The 12,841-nt window shown below is 33.9% G+C and overlaps 1 protein-coding gene across 4 annotated transcripts in view; it reads left to right on the top strand.

The window, feature by feature from the left end:
* LOC111701843 (multidrug resistance protein 1) overlaps positions 1–12,522 on the top strand; it is an 18,503-nt gene extending 5,981 nt beyond the window's left edge. Inside the window, exons 6-19 of one of the 4 annotated variants that reach the window (XM_023473304.1) lie at positions 369–441; positions 1,689–1,732; positions 2,359–2,426; positions 2,698–2,830; positions 3,736–3,838; positions 4,203–4,257; positions 4,886–5,019; positions 5,454–5,517; positions 6,620–6,732; positions 7,216–7,337; positions 8,064–8,143; positions 8,244–8,395; positions 8,720–10,966; positions 12,080–12,522. In XM_023473304.1, coding sequence (XP_023329072.1) covers positions 369–441; positions 1,689–1,732; positions 2,359–2,426; positions 2,698–2,830; positions 3,736–3,838; positions 4,203–4,257; positions 4,886–5,019; positions 5,454–5,517; positions 6,620–6,732; positions 7,216–7,337; positions 8,064–8,143; positions 8,244–8,395; positions 8,720–10,966; positions 12,080–12,386 — 3,695 coding nt within the window. In that variant the 3' untranslated portion in view covers positions 12,387–12,522. Of the gene's footprint in view, positions 1–368; positions 442–1,688; positions 1,733–2,358; positions 2,427–2,697; positions 2,831–2,948; positions 3,027–3,221; positions 3,287–3,376; positions 3,419–3,735; positions 3,839–4,202; positions 4,258–4,885; positions 5,020–5,453; positions 5,518–6,619; positions 6,733–7,215; positions 7,338–8,063; positions 8,144–8,243; positions 8,396–8,719; positions 10,967–12,079 lie in introns of those variants that run through there. The other 3 variants (XM_023473306.1, XM_023473305.1, XM_023473307.1) reach the window with 3 other exon arrangements.
* The last annotated feature ends 319 nt before the right edge of the window (positions 12,523–12,841 follow it).

The following is a 12,841-nucleotide window of genomic DNA, read 5'->3' as shown; positions in this document are numbered from 1 at the left end:
TTTCAGTATTTAGAATATAAATAAAATATATCTATTTCAGTATTTAGAATAAAAATAAAATATATCTATTTCAGTAGAATAAAAATAAAATATATCTATTTCAGTATTTAGAATATAAATAAAATAAATCTATTTCAGTATTTAGTATATAAATAAAATAAATCTATTTCAGTATTTAAATAAAATGAATTTATTTCAGTATTTAGAATTGTTTTTAAAGCAGAAATTCTTTTGTCGCTTTTTAATAATCAATACTGACCAAAAGCCATCCATTAGTATTAAAATACTTTTTAAGAGTTTTATAAATAATTGTAAATAACTTTTCTTGTAATAATATTTATTAAATTGTTCCTATGCTTGACTTCAAGGCCTGGTGAATCTTATCTCCAGTTACTTATTTGTAACCTGCCTTAATCATGCTGCTGAGAGTCAAGTCTTCAGGAAACAAGCTTTTTTAAATTTTATTTTAATCCAGCTGATGGGCCTGCGGCGTTGCTCTTAGAATTTTTAAAAAATCGGTTTTTGGAACAAAAAGAAATTCAAATGTTTTTGAGTCTTTCATACCCCCAGTGTACCCCCGAGTTCCCTTAAAAAATTCAGCCAGTTTGGTCCCGCCGTTTGGCCAGTTATAGTTATCGTATAAATATATATATATGAATGAAAGCTTTATTTTATTTATCTCCACAGAATGATTTGCTCTAGGTAAACTTTTTTTCTCAATATCTCCGAAAAGTTGCTGAATTTTTGTTAAAAAACAGGAAAATTTTCATTTTGTAAGAATCTGATCTCTCACCTCAAATTCTAATCATCTAATGCTATGTACACCGTGCTACAAAGCCAAAGTTTAAAATAATCAATGTTTATTAAAGATGAAGGGATAAAAGGTTACAAAGATGAAGGAATTAAAAGATTCGAGTTTGAGTCGACTATTCAGTTCCTTTGTAAATTGAATTCTCTCCCTATACGGTAAATGGATTCACCGACAAAAGGTCAAACGACACAGGGTCAAACGACAAAGGCTCAAACGACAAAGGGTCAAACGACAAAGGGTAAAAAGTGCGACAAAGGGTCAAACGACAAAAGGTCAAAATGATAAAAATATTTTTTGATTTGAATCATTGGAAACTCGCAACCCTCGTATCAATTTTGTACATGGATCTTATATGTTAGACATGGATATAATTGACCATGTGGCCGCAGCGCTCGGCCCCCTAGCCTGTCCTAGCCGCAGCGCTCGGCCCAGAAAGTGTCTTAACCTAACCTAACCCTAAATAATAATAAATAAATACTAACTGTAACAGATGTCAAAATTGAAAAAAAAAATTTGCCCCTTTGTCGCATTTTTTGACCCTATGTCGTTTTACCCTTTGTCGTTTTACTTTTTGTCGCGCTTTTGACGCTTTGTCGTTTGACCCAGTGTCGTTTGACCCTTTGTCGTTTGACCACATGTTGTTTGACTCTGTTTTTTGACCCTTTGTCGGTGAACCGGTAAATGTTTGATGATATATATATCTTTGCAACTTGATGTCGGAACATTTTTAGGTTTCAAAGATATAAGATTACAAGTTTATATTTTGAGGGGAATAATTAGTTCATTTAAAAAATAATTTTATCTCTTGAAATATTAAATTTTCATCTAATATTTATTTTTAAATCTGTGATCATTATAAAAAGAATGTTTTCTACAGAATTCGAACAATGTTCCTTAAGGCTATTCTCAGACAGGATATAGGTAAAAAAAGACTTAGAATCTTTAGATATAGTTTAATATAAATAATGAAAATAATAAACTGCATTCCATAAATCTGAAAGAAATAAAAAGAATTTTCAAAATGTTGGTTTTTAACCTTAATTATGATCAATTGCCGCGGATATTATGATATCAAATCAGAGCCCAATGTTTGTATAAAAAAATAATTATCTTTATTTCTAAATGAGTTTTACATTCAACACAAAAATTTTGCTTTAATATTTAAATTATTTTTGCGAATCCCTTTGACTTTTATAGCTTGTAAAAATACAAGACAGCTTCTGTTAATATACAGGGTGTCCCATATTATATTTGATCGTCAGTCAGTCTAAATCATGTTTTTTTTTTAACTAATAAAAAATTTTAAGAAGAATATATCATTTCGTAAAATTGAGTAAGGCTTATATAAATTTTTTCTTGCAGAAAATGTTAGGTTTTTCGAGTATTATGGGTTTATTTTGGCGTTAAAGCTTGGAGATAATCTAATATGATATGGGACGCTCTGTAATAATCAGCGGCAATAATCCGTGACACATATAACAGGCAGCATATGAAGATTATTTCATTGTAGTCTTTAGAATGAATGTCTTGTAAATTTATTTTTTAAGGATGGTATGATGTTCATCAGACTGGGGATTTTGCAAATAAAATCACAGACGACCTTAATAAACTTCAGGTAAAAGATTTTAATTTATTCAAGAAACTGCAGACATAATTTCAAACGACCCTTTGCCCTTTGTGCGTACATGATCTACAATTTAAATACATAACCTTAACATCTTTCTACGTCTGCACAAAATTGATTGAGTTATTCTTGCTTTCCCATTCTAAAACAATGATTTTTAATTATGCTTCACCACAGAAGTGACTTGCATTTTTAACATTAAAGAAAGAGTTCATCAATTATTTCTTTATTTGAGTTATATTAATTTGGTATTTTCTAATAGGAGGGAATTGGTGAGAAAATTGGAATGTTCATTTTCTTCCTCACAATATTTATTGCTTCTCTTACCAACGCCTTTATTCACGGATGGGAGCTTACTTTGGTTATTCTGGGGGCTATGCCTGTTCTAATTATTGGTAAGTTATTACATGGACAGGAGCTTACATTGGTTATTCTGGGGGCTATGCCTGTTCTAATTATTGGTAAGTTATACATGGATGGGAGCTTACATTGGTTATTCTGGGTGCTATGCCTGTTCTAATTATTGGTAAGTTATACATGGATGGGAGCTTACTTTGGTTATTCTGGGGGCTATGCCTGTTCTAATTATTGGTAAGTTATACATGGACAGGAGCTTACTTTGGTTATTCTGGGGGCTATGTCTGTTCTAATTATTGGTAAGTTATACATGGAGAGGAGCTTACATTGGTTATTCTGGGGGCTATGCCTGTTCTAATTATTGGTAAGTTATACACGGACGGGAGCTTACATTGGTTATTCTGGGGGCTATGCTTGTTCTTATTATTGGTAAGTTATACATGGACAGGAGCTTACTTTGGTTATTCTGGGGGCTATGCCTGTTCTAATTATTGGTAAGTTATATATGGACAGGAGCTTACATTGGTTATTCTGGGGTTTATGCCTAGGTTCTTATTATTGGTAAGTTATACATGGATGGGAGCTTACACTGGTTATTCTGGTGGCTATGCCTGTTTTAATTATTGGTAAGTTATACACGGACAGGAGCTTACATTGGTTATTCTGGTGGCTATGCTTGTTCTTATTATTGGTAAGGTATACACGGATGGGAGCTTACTTTGGTTATTCTGGGAGCTATGATTGTTCTTATTATTGATAAGTTATACATGTGTCCTTTAAGTCAATATTTATATAATAATATGTGTTGTATATTACATTTTTATTTATAAATGAAAAAAATTTCCAGAAATTTTTTTGTTACTATGCAACTTAAATTCCCCTTTTCTATTATTTGTTAATAAATAGATATCATTTTGGTAAATTTTGAAAAATTTTGATTTAGCCATTGGATGTCTGGCCCGTGCCCAAGCAGCACTAACTGAGAAGGAGACAGCTGCTTATGGCAGAGCTGGATCCATTGCTCAAGAAGTCCTTGGCACAATTAGGAATAGTTTAATTTTTATTTATTTATCGGGATTCAAATTTCCATTGATTCTAATTTTTCTGAGAGTAAAGTATACATTACTAGGCTTTTAGGACGCTACGCTCCCCCTATCCTTTAAATAATTTTAGGACACTTCACGCCTACTATCCTGTTAATAATTTTAGCTTTAAACTGTTGTTCTGTTAATCAGCCACCATGTTTTTGGCAATATTGATTTTTTTTCTCGACACCCCGACAACTCTCCACATTTATTGATTAATAATTGTTTTCACAGAAAAAAAGTTTTTTTAAAGATTGACAAGTTTTGTGCCATGACCAATGACTATTAAATCTATTTATCTAAAATTAAACTGATGGATTACCAGAACTGTAATTGCTTTTGGAGGGGAGGAACGAGAGGTAGCAAGATATAAATCTAAGGTAAAAGTGTAGTTCATATCTATAGTATAAAGCTCTTCGCTCATCTATATTCATATGTCAGCTATAGCTGGCCAAACGGCTGACTGGTAACCATCAGGTTATTTAAATTTTGTATTTTTTTTGCATATTTGCACTGGCATGGTCTGACGTACTTTTTGAACTTTTTTTAAAGCCCCCCTCGCACCCTAACCATTAAAGTTAGAGGTCTAATTCTATTTTGATAGGCTGTCATTATCACGTGACTCCGTCTGTATCACGTGACCAGTATACCAAACTTCCATTGGTGGGAGTTCTGATCATGTGATACTTACGTATAAATAATATTATGTCTTTTGTAATCGAAAAATTATTATTTATTGCAAACCTAAGTTACTTAGGCTCCTCTGGGATATCGTCGTTTTCAGATTGGTTGTGTATTTGCTGAATATGATCCGTTTAAACCTACTATTTTTATGCAAAATTTTACATTCATAAATTTTAGTAAGAATTTTATGTATTATGTAAATTTCTCGAGACAGGAACATCAGATAAAAATCTCATGGGTCTCCTAACTCCTAAAATGCATAGGTTTCAGTCTAGACCCCCCTTCATTTTTCCTTTACAGCCCCTTTCATGAACCTTGTTACAGCTGGTGTTTGCTCGGAAAGCTGGTATAATGCGAGGAATGTTAACTGGTGTAGGAGCAGGACTCATGTGGTTTATCATCTACTCTAGCTATGCTCTGGCCTTCTGGTACGGTGTCAAGCTCATCATGGATGACAGGAATGGAAACAATCAAACTAATCATGGTTTAATTTTAACATCTCAGATTTGAAGGGGTTTAGATTTTTGTTAAGGTTTTCTTTTCCCTGTTCAGGTCAAAATTCCGTATTCTTATTCCACAGATCAGTTAAAAAAGACTGTAAGTTTAGTTTCAATTGTGACCCTCCGTGCAAAAAAGACTCAAAAAGTGCTTAATTATAATATATTACTTCTTATAAACAAGAAATGCGCAAGTCACTTTCGCAGAGAACTCTCAAATAAAAATAAACAGTTGAAAGAAACAAAAACATGGATATATGGCTCATGCTTGATCAGACAAAGCTTTTAAGGGTACCGTTGTTAATCAAGCATTACCATCTTTTAACATGGAGGCTAACATGAAATTACGCGTACAGTCCCTTTAATTGAAGTGTTGATTATCCACTATGTATTAGAGAACTGTGTATGCTTGATCCCGCTGGCTGTAATCCCAGATATACCCCTTCAAGCCTTCTTATTGTAAGTAGAAAATATCTTTCCTTAACTTTCACCTTGCTGTCAACACCAAGTATTTAAATTCTTAAAGGGAGTGGACTGGCAATGTATGGTAGTTGAACTGATAATGTATTATTGCGGAGAAATTTTTAAAGATTCATTTCAGATATATTAAATGGTTTAATTATGTATAATTACCGAATTTCAGCGCAAAGTCGACGTTCAAAATCATCCATTGGAGTAGTTACGATTTAAGAATCGATTTTTTAAAAATGATTAAATAACGACAACAAAAGATGTTACAAAAATTCTACAGTAAACTAATTAGGAACAGGTTGTGAAAATAAAAATTAACACTTATCATCGAAAATAAGTAATCTTATTCAGTTATTGGTCTTTGTAATTTTTCATTGTTCCCAAACATTTTCTGGAATTTTCGTTGAAAAGACGGCATTTGAAGAATTTGAAGAAATCTATGAACAAATTCGTGAAAAATAAGAAATTCAATATAATGATGAAAAAGAAAAAATTAATTTTACATTAATTTATTGACAATTTTCTATTGAAAAATATGTTCCTAAACATCTAATTATGTTACTGTAGAATTTTTTTTACATTTTTCGTCGTCGTTATTTAATAATTTTAAAAAATCGATTCTTGAAACGTTACATCCAAATAGATGATTCTGAACGTCGACTTTGAGCTCAAACTCAGTAATTGTACATCATTAAAACGTTTTATATGTCTAAAATAAATACAAAAAATTTCTCCTCAATACTACATTCTCAGTTCAACTAACTACCATACATTGCCGGTCACTCCCTTTAAATGCAGATTGTTTTTGTTAAAGGAACTTTATAGCATTCATTTCATTTATCTTTGCAACTTGATGGTGTACATAAACCCTTTATATTTTAAACTTTTAGATCATATCATATCAAATCTCTACATTATCAGGTTGCAAAGACACAAAGAATGAAAAATTAAGCCTGAATATTGTTTTTTATTTCCTAACAGAAAAATATGGCAATAAGATCAGATAACTTATGTACTTTATAACACTTTACAATAATACATCTATATTAATTAATAATGTACATGTATATTAATAAAATTCTATTTTTAGGTATTTTTCTCTGTATTAATGGGAGCTATGAACCTAGGGCAGGCTAGTCCGTATGTGGAAGCATTTTCTATAGCAAAAGGATCAGCAGCAAAAATATACAGCATCATGGACAGGTGATAAATATACAGCATCATGGACAGGTGATAAATATACAGCATCATGGACAGGTGATAAATATACAGCATCATGGACAGGTGATAAATATACAGCATCATGGACAGGTGATAAATATACAGCATCATGGACAGGTGATAAATATACAACATCATGGACAGGTGATAAATATACAGCATCATGGACAGTTGATAAATATACAGCATCATGGACAGGTGATAAATATTATTAAACAAATTCAACTAAATTGTTATTTCGATTTGGATTTATCAACATAATTATGAAGTTATTATTATTATTATAAAGATAACCCAATATGAAGAAAAGTAATTTCAAACCTTAGTATTTAGTTTTTTTCATTTTATACATAATTTTTCTTCCCAACAATCTTTTTGTGCATTTTATTACAAACTCAAAAAAATGCTTGAAAAAAAAATATTTTAATTTTCACCAACCATGGGTTAAAAAAATACTTATTTTAGGATCCCTCCAATTGACAGTAGCAGCACAGCAGGGGTAAGGCCTGAGCAACTAGCTGGTAAAATACAGATAAATGATGTTCACTTTAGTTACCCATCACGCAGCGAAGTTCCAATACTAAAAGGTAAGAATTGGTTTTATTGTATACTAGCTTGGGAACCCAGCGCTGCCCATGGTTACTAAAAGTTACTCCCGCCGTGTATTCGTTCTTGAACGATTTTACCCGGAACTAAATTTTCGCCATTTAAGTCGACACACTCAACTTAGAATCACAAAACCAGGCTATAGAACATTTTCGTGTATCTACGCAATCAAAATTTGAGGCAAATCGGTCAAGGGGTTCCTGAGTTATGATTGGACAGACAAACAGTGATTACAACTCTTACAACTATTTATATTTATTGGTTTTAGAACAAGTTTCCATACCACCTAAGTGATAATTGATGGTCACTGCTAATATGATCTGGAATATAAAGTAAATAACAAGTTATTGCAGGTCTGGAATAAAAAACCTTGTCCAAATGTGTCTTTTTAACATTCGAACAAGTGAAATATGTTTCGATTTAAACAGTTTCAGTAGCAGGCTTTTATAAGTTGATTTCAATAAATTTTATAAAAAACCAGCTAAAGGGCTCGGAGTTGCCCGTAGAAAAATAAAATTGAAAAACAAATTTTGAAAAAAAAAATCGAATTTTTATTAGCCTATAACACCCCCCGACCTCCTATGATTGTCCACAAAAAATTTCAGCCCAATCGGTCCAGCCGTTTAGCCGGCTATAGGCAACATATGTTTATATATGTATATACAGGAATGTCTTGTTTTATTTTATCAAAAATAATTAATTTTCAGGCCTGAGTCTGACAATTGAGCCTGGAAAAACAGTTGCATTGGTTGGACCAAGCGGATGTGGGAAAAGTACTGTTATTCAGGGAAATCTTGTTAAAAACTTATTTTTCAATAATAATGTTATGCTCCTATTTCTTTTTAGATAACATTGTATTTACCACTTTTAACATAGATTTTTCTCAGATGATTCAGAGGTTTTATGACCCATCTACTGGTGGGGTTGTTCTTGATGGAGTTGACCTTAAAAATGTTAACCTTGGCTGGTTGCGTGACCAAATTGGAGTAGTAGGCCAAGAACCTGTCCTCTTTGGTACTTCCATAGCAGAAAACATCAGGGATGCATGGATTCAATTACATAGCCCAGCAAGTAAATTTTCCTCAGGCCTAATTGTATCCAAGTAAAAAGTTTGCACATTTTTGTTTTATTTTGAACCTGCCAATTATATATGGTAGTTGAGCTGAAATTGCAGTATTGTACACCACAAAAAATGGCTAATTCTTATCCAATAAATCCTAAAGTTTTACCTACAATACTGCACTTTCAACACAACTGTCTTGCCAGTCTCTACCTTTAAACCTCTCATGTAAATATGACATTTAAGGGGGTTTAAGGTAAAATAGAGGATGAGTTGACTTAGCTTGAATCCATATACTACTAGGTTTGGGAAAGAGGGAGTGACCGAGGAAGAAATCACACAAGCCTGCAAAGAGGCAAACGCCTATGGATTCATTCAAAAGCTTCCAAAGAAAATGGAAACGTTAGTGGGTGACAAGGGAGCTCAATTGTCAGGTGGCCAAAAGCAGAGAATTGCAATTGCAAGAGCACTTGTCAGAAATCCCAAGATTCTTCTTTTGGATGAGGCAACCTCTGCTCTGGACACTGCAAGTGAAGCATGTGTTCAGGCAGCACTTGATCGTGCTAAATGTGGCAGAACTACTATTATTGTTGCCCATCGGTTGTCAACAGTTCGATCAGCAGACAAAATAATTGCAATAAAGGATGGTCAAGTGGAGGAGGAAGGCACTCATGATCAATTAATGTTAAAGCAAGGATTGTATTTCTCCTTAGTAACAACTCAAATGAGCAAAGAAGAAGACCCTGATCCAGAAGAACTAGATGATTATGAACCTTTGAGAGAGATGGAAAGCCTTACAGAATCTGAATTACCATCTTTAAACTCAATTAGTTCATTTACAGGTCCATTCAGGAAGAAATCTGCTGTAGATAGAAAAATAAGTGTGCTCAGCAACTATAGTACATACAGTGAGGACTCACTAGGTTTCGAGGATGCTCTTGAGGCTGCAACTTCAGCAGTTGGAATTGCACGTGCAGGATCTACAAGCACAAGCAGAAGGTCTAAGAAAAGTGTTGTGAGAATGGAGTCAGAATCCCTTGCATTGCCTGAATCTGTTGAGGAAGAACTGGTACAAGTTGACAGCTTGAGAATTATGAAAATGAATTCAAAGGAATGGCCCTTTGTAGTCGTTGGAATGATTGGAAGTATAGTAATGGGTGGAGCTATGCCTGTTTATGCCATTCTTTTTGGAGAAGTTCTTGGTACCCTTAAGTTAAGTACAGAAGAAGCAAGAGAACAGTCTGTATATTTCAGTGGACTATTTCTTGCAACTGGAATAACTGCAGGCATTGCAATTTTCCTTCAGATTTCCATGTTCACTGTAGCCGGTGAATACCTAACTCAACGAATGAGAAAACTTGCTTTTGCTGCCATGCTGAGACAAGAAATGGGATGGTTTGATAGACCAGAAAACAGTGTAGGAGCCCTGCTGTCAAGGCTAGCAGCTGATGCATCTGCAATACAAGGAGCCACGGGGAGTAGAATCGGAGCCATTCTTCATGCTGCATTTACACTCATTATTTCCATCACAACATCACTGGTACTTGAATGGAGGCTTGGCCTGCTAGGATGTGTATTTGTTCCACTTGTACTCATTGGAACCATGGCTCAATTCAGAATAATTAGTGCACAGGATAGTGTAGAAAAATCTGCCCTTCAAAAAGCCTCAAAGTTAGCAATTGAGGCCATTGGAAACATCCGTACAGTTGTTGGATTAAGAAAAGAATCATTTTTTATTAATGAGTATGAGAAGGAACTTCTCGGTCCACATGAGGCAAGTAAAACAAAATCTCACCTGAGAGGAATCATTTTTGGATTTTCTCAGTCAATGCCATTTTTTGCCTATGCTGGGTGCATGTACTATGGTGGATATCTGGTTTATAATGAGAACTTGGACTACAAATTAGTTTTTAAAGTGGCAGAGGCGCTTATCCTTGGTACAATGATGGTGGGACAGGCATCTGCGTTTGCTCCAAACTACACAAAAGCAATGATTGCTGCAGCCCGAGTGTTTAATCTCATAGATAGAAAACCTCTGATTGATTCAGCAGCAGGATCTGGACTGAGATTGAACAAAGTAGAGGGAGAGATAGAATTCAGGAATGCTGTATTTCACTATCCTAATAGAAGTCAAGTTCGTGTCTTAAAGAACTTGAATCTGGCGATCAGTACAGGAAAATCGGTAGCCCTTGTTGGACCATCTGGATGTGGCAAATCAACATGCATACAGCTCCTTCAACGGTTTTATGATCTGAATGATGGTGATATTACCCTAGAGAACCATGATATAAATGCACTCAATGTTCCCTGGGTGAGATCAAAACTGAGCATTGTGTCCCAAGAACCTGTTTTGTTCAATCGAACCCTTGCTGAGAATATTTCCTATGGGGACAATACTAAAGATGTAACAATGGAAGAAGTTATTGCAGCAGCACGTAAAGCCAACATTCACCAATTCATTACAAACTTACCCCAAGGGTATGAAACCAATGTGGGAGAGAAGGGAACACAGTTGTCTGGAGGTCAAAAGCAAAGAATAGCCATAGCAAGGTATGTTTGAAAACCGTATAATACTTTTTTACGGGAAAACGATTGATTAATTGGGTTGGGGGTAGCTTGAATCTCTCCTCTCTTTGTTGCTGTTTAATATACTGAGATATGATGCAATGTTATTTATTGGTTTCTGGTTATTAGTTCATTTAACAACTCGCTGGCAACAAGAGGGCCGGTCTCAAAATCTTAGGATATCTAACTTAATTTTTTATGTTACTTTTACACTAATCTAACTAAAATCCTGGTTCGATTCCAGGGTAAAAATAGCAAATAACAATTTACAAAATAAACGTACATTATAGATTTAAATTGAATGATAAATTGATATTTCTTGTTTTGGGATATAACCACCCCCAACCAAGCCAAACATATAAAACCACGTAGGTAGAGAAAAGATAGAATTCCAAGCACTAGATACAACTGTTGCACACAAAAGTGTTCTAAAAAGCGTTCATGAAACAACAATATATCAGTAAATCATAATTGTCATTTGTCATGTAAAAAAGTCGGCAATAATGTAAAACATTTCTTTCTGATTTTTTAAGAGAAAACCCAAACTATAAGAATCCCAAATGAATGTTAACCAATTTGTTGGGATTGGAAGAATTGGGATTAGGATGAGGACTAGGAAGTTGGAATAGGTTGGAAAGGGACCAATTGGGAATAGATAAAATAGGTTGGGAATTGGAATGGATATCAGCTAAAGAGGAAGTTGGGGTTGGGATTCAATGAATGTTAGGATGATATAAAGGGTTGGTAAATTGGGAGTTGGAATAATTGGGAAGATTGAGTAATGAATAGATGTTTTATGGGGACCACTGTAGTGGAAAGAGAATAAGCAAAATATAGAAGTTCAGAGCAAAGATACAGATATGATAAAATACGTGTATAAAAAACAATGGAGAATAAGTAATTTAGTGGATAAAAGTTAATAAGGAGAGAAGACGACATTTTGGAGAGAATATGCGGATTATTGTTAAGTTGGAATAAGAGAGAGAAAAGAGTATAAACATCATCATTAGAATTATTCAGTACTCTGAAACAACTTATAAGCAATTAGAATATCTGAAAGGTTATTAACCCTCTTTAACTAAAATTATAATTTTTCAGAGCCCTTGTGCGGAATCCTCCAATTATACTTCTCGATGAAGCAACATCTGCTCTTGACACTGAGTCTGAGAAAACAGTACAAACTGCCCTGGACAGTGCACAAAAAGGCAGAACCTCAATAACCATAGCCCATCGTTTATCAACTGTGAAAAACTGTGATACAATATTTGTAGTGAATCATGGGCGTGTTGTTGAATATGGGTCACATGACGACCTTCTACAGAAGAAAGGAACTTATCATAAACTTTGGTCTACGCAGGGTGGTGTACCAACTAAAAGACTATTGAGTAAAAAAAAGGCATTGTAGTTAATAGTATTAAAAGTCAAATATATCTTTACTAAAGGATAAATTTCAATGTAATTTCCTTGTTTATTTTTCCTATCACCTCATGCCATAATAATGTACTTGTTTAAGATTTTTGTCAATATATCGATAATTTATATTAGTGTTAAGTCAATTGAAAATCTAAGGATAAATGATCTATTGATAAATGATTAGATGTGCGTGCATAAAAAGAATGGGAGGAAGAGCGCACTTCCTTGATATCTGATCAGATCTAAGGAATGATAATACTTCCGTTTACACCCATTCCTTGAACAACAGTTGGCCTTGTTCATTTCTAGTATTTGTGGGCCGGGCTTTAAAGTTTCCAAAAGTTTGAAATGGGGGGGGGGGTGGAACTTTAAAGCTAAAAAGAAATTTTTTAATTTGTGAAAAATGTTTTAGTACTCTTCAAAATTGTAATACCCATTTTTACAGCT

The sequence above is a fragment of the Eurytemora carolleeae genome, unplaced genomic scaffold (genome assembly GCF_000591075.1).
Source record: "Eurytemora carolleeae unplaced genomic scaffold, Eaff_2.0 scaffold218, whole genome shotgun sequence".
Classification (NCBI taxonomy): Eukaryota; Metazoa; Arthropoda; class Copepoda; order Calanoida; family Temoridae; genus Eurytemora; species Eurytemora carolleeae.
Note: the sequence above shows the minus strand (reverse complement) of the source record. Positions and strands in the feature narration are given on the sequence as shown.